This window comes from Aulonocara sp. 'chitande type north' Nkhata Bay, linkage group LG7 (assembly GCF_057382095.1).
Source record: "Aulonocara sp. 'chitande type north' Nkhata Bay isolate Kocher_YH1m ecotype deep benthic linkage group LG7, A_spYH_male_GT1.1, whole genome shotgun sequence".
In the NCBI taxonomy this organism is placed as follows: domain Eukaryota; kingdom Metazoa; phylum Chordata; class Actinopteri; order Cichliformes; family Cichlidae; genus Aulonocara; species Aulonocara sp. 'chitande type north' Nkhata Bay.
Genome location: NC_141350.1, coordinates 41,420,829 through 41,433,295, shown reverse-complemented (window position 1 = coordinate 41,433,295; position 12,467 = coordinate 41,420,829). Strand labels below are relative to the sequence as shown.

General features: G+C 40.1%; 1 protein-coding gene across 2 annotated transcripts in view; it reads left to right on the top strand.

Moving 5' to 3' along the window:
• Window positions 1-7,160, top strand: part of exd3 (exonuclease 3'-5' domain containing 3) — a 47,901-nt gene extending 40,741 nt beyond the window's left edge. For both annotated transcript variants that reach the window (XM_086300435.1, XM_086300434.1), the window contains exons 20-21: window positions 5,839-5,905; window positions 6,062-7,160. In XM_086300435.1, coding sequence (XP_086156561.1) covers window positions 5,839-5,905; window positions 6,062-6,417 — 423 coding nt within the window. In that variant the 3' untranslated portion in view covers window positions 6,418-7,160. The remainder of the gene's footprint in view (window positions 1-5,838; window positions 5,906-6,061) is intronic.
• The last annotated feature ends 5,307 nt before the right edge of the window (window positions 7,161-12,467 follow it).

Below are 12,467 nucleotides of genomic sequence, written 5' to 3'. Positions count from 1 at the left end.
ATTAAGAAAGACTTCTATAATTTGTGCGTCATGCAGGTGAAGTGAGTGGGTGCAAGATGACTCAGGGAAGGTCTATGAGTTCCATGTGAGTTTTTACATCTTCTCCATGCCTGTGCGGCGTATATAAATTTGTGTGTGTGTGTGAGAGAGGGAGAGAGGGGTGAGGTGAGTCAGAGGAAGGTGTGTGTGATGTCAAGCCCGGGCAGGCTCTGCTGTGGTCCAAGTTCAAGTTGCTGTCAGGTGGTAGTGGTTAGTTAGGAGAGCTGGTAATTACCTCAGGCTGTCAGACTGAGATACTGGCCAGACACCCGCAGGATACTGTGGGAAAGTAAAGTTAACGGGTCACTGCAGTATCTCCCTCATGCTGCAGCAGTAGAGAAACAATCCTTAGAGGTTTAGATAATGTAGTATACAGGAAGAGTTTTTGGGCATCTGTCTACGAAATTGAAATGAAGTAATAGGTGTGTTTTAAGGAACAATAGCAATGTAATAAATATGCATTATACCTACATATAAATCCAAAAATGTGCTTTGCTCTGTTTTTTAAGTCAGTGTTAATTCAGCTGGACTTACTATTTGTTGTTTACTGCTTGTTTTCAGACGTTTTCGCTCTATCTCCATGTAATTATGCACTTTATTCTCTTCATTTTAAGTAATTTATGCCCATGTTCTGATTAACAGGCTCTGTACAAACCATCATAATTCACTAATATTTATCAGTTTCCCTTCATATTAATCAGGTGTATTGTGGTAACACACACAAAAATTAAAGTCCAGAGCAACTTGTTCTCTTTGTAAGTACATTTTTTAAATAAAGCCTTCACTAATTATTTGATCATTTAATAGAAATCATATTGTCAGAGTGTATGTTTTTTTTCTCACCACCTAAGTAAATGGCGTTACAGTGCCTCAGGCTTTATTTTACCCTCAATGATAAGATTTTCATTTAATGATTAACACTAAAATTCTGCTGGTCTTTTCTCAGCTTAATGAAAGTGTTTCCACTCTTTTCTTCTGTCACGAACTTGTGCAAACTCTCTGACGACATTCATAAACAGAATGTGTAGATAAAGGGCAACTTTTGTTGGCAAAACTTCCTGGTTTCCTTTTTGTCTGTTTGTAGTCCTAGTGCCATTGACAAATCATGTTTCAGCAGGTTTTGGTTGATTGCAGATAAACAGTCTGTGGAAAGCAAATGAGGGGTGAAGTTCATTAGATACCTATCAGCTGTGTTCAGGTGATGATTTAGCTTTTTTAAATTTGTATTTATTTGTTTATTTATTGTCATTTGCAGACAATTACCAACTGACTGCTTATGCTAGACAGTCAGAAAATAGACAGTTGCCTTTGGAAGCTAAATCAAGAGACTGTCTGATGGGTTCCCATTGCATAGCATGACCTTGGGACTATGGTCTGTTAGCTTTTGCTTGCTCATCAATCTCACATTTCTACAGCAGTCTGAGTCAGATTGTTTCCAAAATCAGCATAAAATCCAACTTAAAATAAATCTACATAATCTTACAGGAGTAACAATATTTTATGTCTGCTCAAGGAAATGACAGGGGATTCAAACAGAGCAGAACTTCCCAGATGTGGGAACAATGAATCTCTGGTCATCAATGTTTTCTTTTGCTTTCCTTGGGAAGAGTTTTTAAGTTTCTTGTAAAAAAAGGAGAGGAAAAAAAGTTCCTTTCTTACATACAGCGTATATGCTTTAGACCACAGCAACCTCGGACGGCGGAATTTTAAGTATTTTTTAACCTTTACTCAGATTTGAAGTTTACATAAAGACTTCAGCGAGAACCTTTCCAAAGGGAGATGATGATGCAGTTTGTGCTCCCCTTTCACTCCTCTCCTCTCCAGTTCCCACGCTGTCCTTTACCTGACTTACCACAATTTGAATCAAATCACTAGTGTCCAATTGGCTGCTGTGATCATGTGACCGGCATCAGCCCTAAAAGCACCGCCTATTGAGATTGGTCTAGGATTTTCCCATGGGAGCTGCATACAGAGCCAGTGCTGTGTGTGTGTTTGAGCACGTTAGGGGAAAAAGTCCCACCACCACCTCCACCACCACCTCCTCTCTGCTGTCCTCACTTTCTTTCCTCTTTTCTTTTTTTTCCCACCACATCCCGTCCTTTAAAACACAGTATCAGACTTTAGATGGCTTTGTTGTCCCAGCAAGGGACATTCAGACTGTGAGAGTGCCTTAGATTCCCCGAAAAAACATGGAACAAAGGCCAGAGCAGCTCAGTGTAGTACCTGCCTAAAACTTTCTAGAGCTTTCAATTTAAAAAAAAATCTAAATTGTTTTAAAAAAAAATTTATGAATTGCCAAATTCACTTTTGGTGGTCCTTTGATCATTAGTCACTCGTCTGGGTTTTAAGTAGAAGAGCCTAGTGGCATGCTAAAGCTAGTATTGAAATATTATTAGACATTGTACCAAAAAGCCCCCCACCTCCCAAAATATTTCCTCATTCCAGTTTAGTATAGCCAGTATTGTAGGGAGATTCTGATGATTTGCAGTAAGTGTCGAGCTTTTGCATCTTCACACCTTTTGTTTGAAAACCAAACAAGAAAATAAAGTCATGGTGTCTGACTAACCTGCAGAATAATGCCGTGTCTAAAACGAGCGTGTCCAAACGAGCAGAGTCAACTTTGTATGTTTTTGGCACCTTTTAAGGTTTCTTTATTGTGTATGTTTATTTACGGTGTGTCTGTCTGTGTTTTAAATACTGTCTGGCTTTAAGAATTTCGTTGTGTGACCGCACAGTGACAATAAAGAACCTTTTGAATTTTGTACTTGAAATGGTTTGATGAAGCCTATTCCCTGTGTGACAGCTGCATACCTGAAAATTCTGCTAGTTAAGTAATGATGTAGGATAAAGAAACACCAGCTGTCGGAGAGTCATTTTTCTTATCAGCACATCTGCTAATGTGACAAATTGAAAAAAGAAAATCACTTGTACTTAGCTCATTTGTCTAACAGAGCTCTGCAGGATCTCTGATTAATTATAGAATTATTTTCATCCAGGTTGCGTGTGTGTGAGACGATGTGCGTGTGTGCCTGCCCGTCCGTGGCTTAGCTTTGAGAGTTCAGAGCAGGTTCTGGCTTGCTCAACTCTGGGAAACTTTGAGCTGAGCAAATAGCTCGGTCTGTTTTCCTGGCTGCCGCCACAGTCGTATGTGTCAACCATGTGTATGTGCTGTTAGCATCTGTGTGCATGCGGTTTGTATGCTCAGTGTAGTGTAGCCTGTGCAAATTGTGAAGTATTTTATCTGTGCGGTTAATTTTTATGTGTGTGTGTGTGTGTGTGTGTGTGTGTGTGTGTGTGTGTGTGTGTGTGTGTGTGTGTGTGTGTGTGTGTTTTTGCATGTTACGTGGTTTTGTGTATACGTGTAATTCAGCATACAAAGAGGAGTTCATGCATGCAGCCAGGGAGAAGTAAGCTTCATTCGCACAGACAAGACAGATGGTTACACCTCTACTATTCCCACACCTCCAGTGTTTCTTCCCCTCTTTTCCCTGCATGCCCTCTGTCACCACAAAGGCTAACACTGCTCTACATGTGCACACAAATGAGATGACTTGCTATTGTTTTGAGTGGGTGTATGGTCCTGAATTTTCCCAGGTGAAGAGAGGCAAACCTTAAGTGAACTAGTCAAGGATCACTCTTGTGCGAGTGGTTTGATTTACAGCCCACTTCTAAGTAGAATGCTGTTTACTGGGCGGAGACCTGATGTATTGACAAGGCTTTTAGCACTGACATGCTGTCAGGATGTTTTACAGACAAATGTGTGCATGTGTCTGTCTTTGAGTTGGGGGCCGGCACACAAGAGGCCACTAATGTCTCTCCATTTATCAGGGAAGGACGTTATAATGCGAACACGTGAATGCTACTGAGGTGTTAACACTGTCTATACACACAAAGATCTGATCGTTCTGTAACACTTATGGCCTTTCACACCAAAGCAAGAACCTGAGAAAAATGTGTCTTTGCTGGTGTGCGAGTAGATCAACGCAAGTTATCAGACCTGTACTTTTCCCGTGTTTTAACATAGGTCTGCAACTTTGTGTTTTAAAGCCGGTTGTTAAGGTTAGCCATTTAAGAATTTACTGTGTACTCTGGTGGGTTTTTATTACTTTAGGTAAGGTGATGTTTTAAGTATTTTGGGTCATTACAATGTGAAGCCAACCTAGGTTGTAGTCTGTAATCATTATCCTGTGTCATATACTGGGTTAGGAGTGACACGGTACTGCACTGTACTTTTAGTTTATTTTTATGTCATCTGTCTGTATATTAAATGTATATCAACCTGTTAAGCCAAAAAAAAAAAAAAAAAAGATCTAAATATCCTGACACCTAGAGTGAGGGGAGTAGATGTCTGTTATGTCTGTCATTTTTCTGTCAGAAATTGGCTCCACTTCTCTCAAAGGGAATAATCACTGTTAGTCAATAAAAAAAAAAGTTGTTTTTATTCAACCAGTTAATCAGATCTGTCAAGCTTCATTTACAAAGTATTTCTCATGCAGTGTAGTGCAGTTCCAGGTGTTTCTCAGATCACTGAGAAGCTGATTACAAGGCAATAACCATTAGTAATAAAGATGAATTCATATGTGATAATGAGCCATTTTAAATACTTAAAGACAAAACAGCAAGAAATAAATAAAAAATATAAATAGCTTATAATTGGAATAAAAGTGCAAATAACATTAAAGAAAAAATACACAGATAGAAAAATTTTAAATAGAGATAAGAAGATAAATAATTATAAAATAGAATCAAATGTACAATTTGAAAAAAAAAAAAACAGTCAGTGAATAAAAATAAAGTAATGTGATGGAAAGTAAACATCCAAAATGATAAAATGGTAAGAAAAAAAAGTTTGTGACATCAGTAGCACATGCTCAGTTAAAAGCCAGGCCTGTCTAGATAGGTAGGTCTGTGTTTAAAGATTTCATGACTTCCACCTGCTCTCAGCTCCTCTGGCAGACTTTTCAGGTTGTGGAGGACCTGAGACCCTGTGCTGGTTCATATACACGAGTGAATCCATCAAGTAAAAGAAAATAATTTTGGAAATTGAGAGGCAGCCAGTGGATAGACTTCAGAACTGGTGTAATGTGCTTTGAATATTTCTCAATCAATTATAGGTGATGCAAAACATTTTTCTATCAGAGCATTACTGTAATCGAGCCTGCTACATAGCAAAGCATTTGTTTTTCTGCGTCACTCAGAGAGCCTATGGCCATAATTTTAGTTCCGTCCTGATTGTTGTCAACACATGTACATCTAAAGTGCTCAGTGATCCCTGGTTAGATGAGTGTGAGTCATACTGTGTCCTTAATCGCCACTACATGTTTTCTTTTTTTAACTGACATGTTGGTCAGAGCTCTCCTCCACCATCATAAAAATGTCAAATCCCTACAGCAGACACATTGTTCTCTATTGAATTTATTATGCGTGTTATTGTGTTGTTTTTGGAGATGGGTATGGAAATGTTAATGTCGTTTGTGGCGGCCGTTGCACTTCCTGACACATTTGCTCAGCCTACATTACACCCACTTAAATAACAGCAAAATGACAGCCGCCAGTCAGCTATCATGAAAATGAATATGAAAGTTTTTTTGTGATATTGTGCTAGTAAGGAGGTTTTTTTTTGTCACGTCATCCATCAAGAATAAAGCTCAAAGCAAAAAAGATTTTTAATGGTGTCAGCATTTAGAGTACAAATGGCCACATTTGCAACAAGCTTGTAAACAGACGAGAATATTTTCTTTTTTCCACATTTTTACATTTTTATATCTGCTGCTGGTGACTGTTTCTTTGTTTCTCCAGGCATGTAACAGTGATCAGTATGTGGCAGTGCCACAAGACGATATGGTCGGGATGCTTAAAAAGAAAGGTTTGTCAAACTCACACAGTATTATAGGAAAGGCTATACTTTCTAAAGCATTTAAGGATGAATCTACAGTCCATTATGTCTGCAGCTGTTTGTCTCACCATTGATAACCTCGCTTCCTTTTCCCTTTAAGAATAAAGAAATAATTTTTTTTTGTAGGACTCCTATCAGACCAGGACAACACTGACCTAATGCACCAGCAAGAGGAGAAGCACGATGACATTTTGACCCCAAAGCTCCCCAGGTATGCTCTTCAGTGTCGCTGGGCCTCCCTTTCAGGGCTGGACCCTGACACCCTGACCTTTCCCGGGGGCGCGCCTATTCAGCTTCACACCGTGCCCCCTACCCTCCTTCCAAGGATCCCTCTCTTCTACGTCTGCACCAGATGTGGCAAGGTGTTCTGGGAGGGCTCTCATTTTGGCCGTGTCCTCTCAATGTTTCAGGAGGTCTTGCACATTTCAGACGAGGACAATGAATCTGCTGCAGAGCCCATTACACCTGCTCAGCAGAATTGACTGTTGTAGAGTCAGTTTACATGAAGACTTTGGCATTCAGCTGTCTTATCCCGTAGGAACCCATGCCCCTCTGCACATGGAGGACGGTTCCTGTTCAAGTTTCAACACTGACTCTTCCATAGTTTTCCTGAAAGTAAAGTTGGGTCTGGGCTCTTAAAATACAGTAACATTTCCCCACATGTAATTAACTTTAAATAAATTAGTCAAAGTCAAATGGGAAACAATTCTTCTTTTTTTTATACACCTGGATCAACAGATTGCTTCTCAGTGAGCATTGAATGAAGGCTTTATTTTTGTTTTTAAGCCACCAATTTTTTTCAGATGGAAATATTTTGAAAATGTTTAAATATTTTGTGTTTATAACCGTTTAAAAAATCATTTACATTTCAGACAGGCTATAGAGTGATCGCATTTAGACCTGACCATATTTGTTATAAACTGTACCTAAGAAATGGTTTGCATTGTAATACTATGAAATCGAAAGAGTTAATTCTTTAAGAAAGTAAACATGTGCATCAATCCTAAGTTTGTTCCATTCAGCAGTTTATGAGGTCACATCCTGTGGAAACTGTTTTTTATTGTTTTGACTTGAACGCCCTGGTAGGTGGCGATAAGGTCAGTTCCTTGGCCGTTTTAGTACCCAGTGGTACGATACATTTTTATTCTCTGTGATTACATTCTTGTAATATTTAAATGTTTAAATGCGTGTTTCAATAAAGAGAGTTTTTTTTTCCTCTCCTTTCTTAATGTGTAAGAATTTGCAGTTGTTTACTTTCACCAGATGTTTTTGTTTTCAATATGTTTCTAAATTCACAAAGCAGATGGTGAAGGACTGAGGGTGGACAGATTGATGGGATTATCCGAGCTTTAGTCGTGTCTGTCAGGTGTAGCATGTGTGTTGGGGGGTTTTTTTTTGTTTCGTTTTTTAGTGGGGTCACAGAGTAACCCGGCACATACCAGCAGAATCCCCTCACATTTTCTCATACTCCTTCCCACTGTGAATTTGTGTGATTCCAGACAATTAGATCTCCCAAAATGTTCAAATAGGTTTTGGAAACTGCAATTAAAGATTTTCTGATGTTTTTTTGCTGAGGAAAGTACATGAAGCTACACCAGAAGGCTTAGTTAGTCTTTTTACAGTCATACAATCTAAGAATCCCTAACTATAGCCAGATGTGCTCTTAATTTTACTGACAGTAATTTTCAAAGCCGGGCCGTACTGTGAATCACTGAGGTAAATGTGTTTTCAGGAACAACGACAGCTGCAGAAGAAAAGTTGGAGGTTGGTATCTCAGGATGAAACTTGATGCTCCAGAACATGCGCGCTATAGCTTGGTTTATCATGCCATGAGTAACCACGCTGAGCTTTCAGATGTAAAGTGTTAAATTTGTGTTAGTTGAAACTCCTAGGACTTGACATGCTGGGAGTTTTCAGCGAGCTCAGCAGCCTAAATTTAACTGCAACAAATGCTGGAAATATACTCATGAGACACTTTATTAGGAACACCTTTCTAGTTTTGGATTGGACCCCTTTCGACTTTCAGAACTGTCTTAATTGTTCGTGACATGGATTCTACAAGGTGCTGGAATTCCATGGAGATTTTGCTCTATGCGAAAGCATCACATCCTAAAGGTGCTTGGATTGAGGATCTGGTGACTCTGGAGGCCATCTGAATACCGTGAACTCATTGACATGTTCAAGAGACCAATTTGAGCTTTTGGACATGTTAATGTGCTAGAAAAAGTGCACAAGATGATGAGTACACTGTGATCATGGCCAACAGCAATACTCAGATGTGACATTTAAACCACAGTCAGTTGGTACTAATGAGCCCAAAGTGTGACAGAAATACCCCCTGAACATTACCAGTTCATACAAGGCGGGATGGACCCGTGCTTGCATGCTGTTTACACCAAATTCTGACCCTACCATCCGAATGCCTCAGCAGAAATTGAAACTCATCAGCCAAAGTTTTTCCAGTCTTCTGTTGTCCATATTTGGTGTGAACATACAAATTTGTACCCTCAATTTCCTGTATTTAGCTACAGAGTGGCACCCGTTCTGGTCTTGTGCTGCTGTAGACCATCTGCTTCATGTGGAGATGCTCTTCTGCATACTTTGGATGTGCCTTTCTATCAGCTCAATGCAGTTTGGTCATTCTCCTTCTGACCTCTGATACCAAAAAGGCCTTTTTGCTCAGAGAACTCACAGTCACTTTGTATTTTCTCTTTTTATTTTTTTACCCTTCTCTGGAAATCCTAGAGATGGTTATGTGGGAAAATCCAAGTAGGTCAGCATTTTTCTGAAATACTCAGGCTAACCCGTCTGGCACTAACAAAACCACATTCAGAGTCGCTTAAATTGCTTTTCTTCCCCATTCTGATGCTTGGTTTGACCTTCAGTGTGTCATCCTGATCGTCTCCATCCCTAAATGCACTGAGTTGCTGCCATGTGATTGGCTGATTAGATAGTTTCAGTTTAACAGGTATACCTTAAAAAAATTTCTGATGGTTTCTTTGGAAGCCTCGACCAGATGTCCCGTAACAGTCCTCTCTCAGATCCCCTAATTTCAGTTTTTTGGGGATTTAGTTTAGCTCACCTGGTTGAGCAGGTGACCATATGCTGCAAGGCTCAATGCACAAGTGCAGGTTTGATTCTGACCTAGACGCCTTTGCTACATATCTTCCACCATATTTCCTGTTTGAAAAATCTTCACTGTCCAATCAGATAAAGGCGAAAAGATTCACATAATTTAGAGAAAATTGACACTTTAGCTTTTCATGTGTGAATAACAGACCAGCTACATGACTTTAAAGGCCTGTGCAAAAATGTAGGCTTAGGGCTTTTGTTGCAGCAAGTAATCCTACACCATCCCTAATGCAGTCATCTGTAGGGACATTATAAGTGCCGTCACTTCTGAAGAATGTTACCAAAGTGGGTGTCTATGGCAGTGAGTGGGAAGTTAACCATTCATTGTTGTGAGTGCTGGGTGAGATGCTGGTCCACATCAGAATCTCCCTCCTCTGTGTCCTATGGGTGAATCTTATGGAAGAAAGTTAATATAGTTAACTAAAACTAAACCAAAAACTACATGAAAGAAATCATTTTAGACTGAAGATAAAACTAGACTTAATTTGTTAATTTGGTCACATTTGTCAAAACAAGAAGCCTGTGCACCTTTTAGTGCATGTGTTACTAAATCTGGGACGTCTAAGAAGGGACTTTGTGTCAAGTATTTGTTGTCACTGTTAATTTATTCTATTTTTCTGAGCATCTTAAAACAAATTATCCACGAGGTAAAGTCAAAAGTGAAATTTAATTTTTAAAAAGTAAGCTTAAAAATACTCTGTGGAAGCTACCTGAAGCTAAACTGAAGGTAAAAACACGTTGACACATTGCCAAACAGCATTTAATAGCAGGAATTTAATAGGTACGTTTGAAAGAGCTGTTTTTTTTTTTATCAGTTTTTGTACTGCTTTCTCATAGAGGTTTTATTGGTGGTGTATATATGGGAAGGTCTGGACCTGTTCAAGCTACAGAAAAATTGCAACATGAAAATTAATTTGAAAGTCTAGTTCCCAAGAACAGTGCAATACTGATGAAAAGCGAAATGAAAATATTATCTGAGCATTTTATGCGTTTTCACATATGGAAACCAGCTCTAATAAATCATGTAAAACTACACTTTAAGGTGTGGGGGGAAAGGGCTCGTGATAAACGCATAGCTGATGCTGCGTGAGACCTTCTCCAGAGGAAGCTGGATTAATCCACCTCTGTGACGTGTTAACAGTTTCGAAAAAGATCCACAATCAAGTGCTGCTGAACGAGACCGCTATGCTGGCAATGGTGTAGTTTAAAACGATAATAATATGACCTCTTCTTCTCGAGCCTCCTGGAGTCCAAGCATTTGTTGGCTTGTCGCCAAGCAGCCTGTGCAATAACTACAGTAACATTAAGCTTCCCCGAGGTGTATTTTATTGGTATGACTGAAGCAGACACCCTAACTTCCAAATAAACCCGGTGTGTGCTGTCCCGTCCTTGTCCGGGTGGTCGCAGCCCCTGCCTCTGCAGAGCGCGAGGTTTCTGCTGCAGCACCGTGTTATTTGATCCTTGCTCTTTCTTTGCTGGGAAGAAAAGCTCGCCTCTTTCCCACGCTCTGAGGACACGTGGTGCCCGGAATGAATTGGATGCAGAAGGCCCTCCCCTCCCGGTAAAACGTCACCCCTCTCGCTCTCTCTGTCTCTGTCTCTCTCTCTCTCTATTCTCATAAACTCAAGCACGCATGTTTTCAGGTATGAATGTAAAAACAGGTTTAAAAAAGAAATTATGTTAAAAAAAAACCCAACTAAATTTAGATTTATGTTCCCTCCTGTTGTGTGATTTCCCCGTTTGGGCTCTTCTGCAACATGGAACCCAGAGGAGAGACTCCTCCCGGCTCGTCTGGCCCATTGCTGCCCCGGCGTCGGCGCCAAACTCGGGCACCGCGCAGCTACGAGGTCTTCGTTGCTCCTTTTGCGGTGCAGCACTTAAGCCTCTCTGTATTTCGGGGAGGGGGGTGTTATCTTGTTTATCATCGCACGAAAGCAGAGCAAAGACATGGCTGCACAAACAAAACCAGAACAGGCTTGCATTATCTCAATGCAACCGTTTTCCATTTAGGAGTTCTAGGAAAGCTGGCCTCATTGCACCCTCCGTGCCCAGCCGACCGCTCTTCATAGCTGTGCCCCCCACCAAAAAAAAAAACACCTAACAAAAAGTTTTTAAATTTTTAGTTATTTATTTAGTTGTTTTACCTGACGTCATATTAACTGAACGCGAGAAACTGGGGGGGGGGGGGGGGGGGGGGGGAATCACAAGTATTTTATCTCAACTTACTCTGGCAACTTCCCAGGCACACATTACCACGAAAGATTCAAGAGAGAAGTGCATGTGTTGGGGAGGGTCTTCGGGGAGAAACTCATCCAATGGAAAACTTTTGGCTCCTGTAGTCTCTGCAAATGTTTTCCAAGTGTCCAGACGCATTGCAGCAAAAGCTCTGATAGCGGACAGATGTTCTTGATTTTCCAGAAATTGTTTTTCACCCTTCAGTAATCTGAGGAAAAAAATGCACACATGTACAGTAATGTGCAAACATTTTGCGCACTAAATGTAAAATGAGGAAAACAAACAAATACATAAATTCTTCACAATTCAGGAATTATGCAATAGAGCGTTTTCCAAGATATAATTATACCTTTGCAAGTGACGTACAACTTTATCCAAACGTTCTGGTTAATTGGCACAAGCCTTTTGTAGTTTGGGTTAAGTCTTTGCACAGCAAAAACACAAATAGGAAACAATTAAACCAACACTTGTATTTTTCTTAATTTATAATTTGAAAAACAACCCACAATCTAAATTTCCCCTCAATCTGATGGGATAGATTTGCTCTGCAAACGGCCATATGTACCCTCACTGACTAATTCAGTCATATACGGAGACAGCGAAGGGGAACACACGTCTGTTATTGCAGCCTACATCATCGACTTGACTTGGTTATTCACCACGTTTGAATACACCACATATGGGTGACTCAGAGCTGGCTTTGTTTTGGAGCATTTGCAGCTGTGGACCACTTGTAGGAGGTAAAAAAAAAGGCGCACAAATAGTCACCTGCACATGTCCCCAAAGACATTCTGAGTAGATGAAATTAGCTCGTTTTTGCTGTCATTTGAGCGTGACTGAAAGTCAGGTATCTCCATATCCATAAACATAGAAGAGAGTGGCCTAGAAGTCCTTTCTGAGTTGCTTCCAGAATATGCTGCAAAGTCAGCTTTACCTATATTGATAAAAAAAAAAAGGGACATATTTTCTTACATGTTCAGTGCAAGAATGTTCTCTTATGCCTAACTACACGATCCCTTAATCGTGTAACTAAACCCAATAAAATATTAGCCTGTTTCATATCCATACTGTGCATCATGCCGGCGTTAAAAGCCGGTTTGCACTAATGGAAGCAGTTAATGTGGTATGTGCAGCCGTGTAGGCTAACTGAAAGCACTACTCTGTG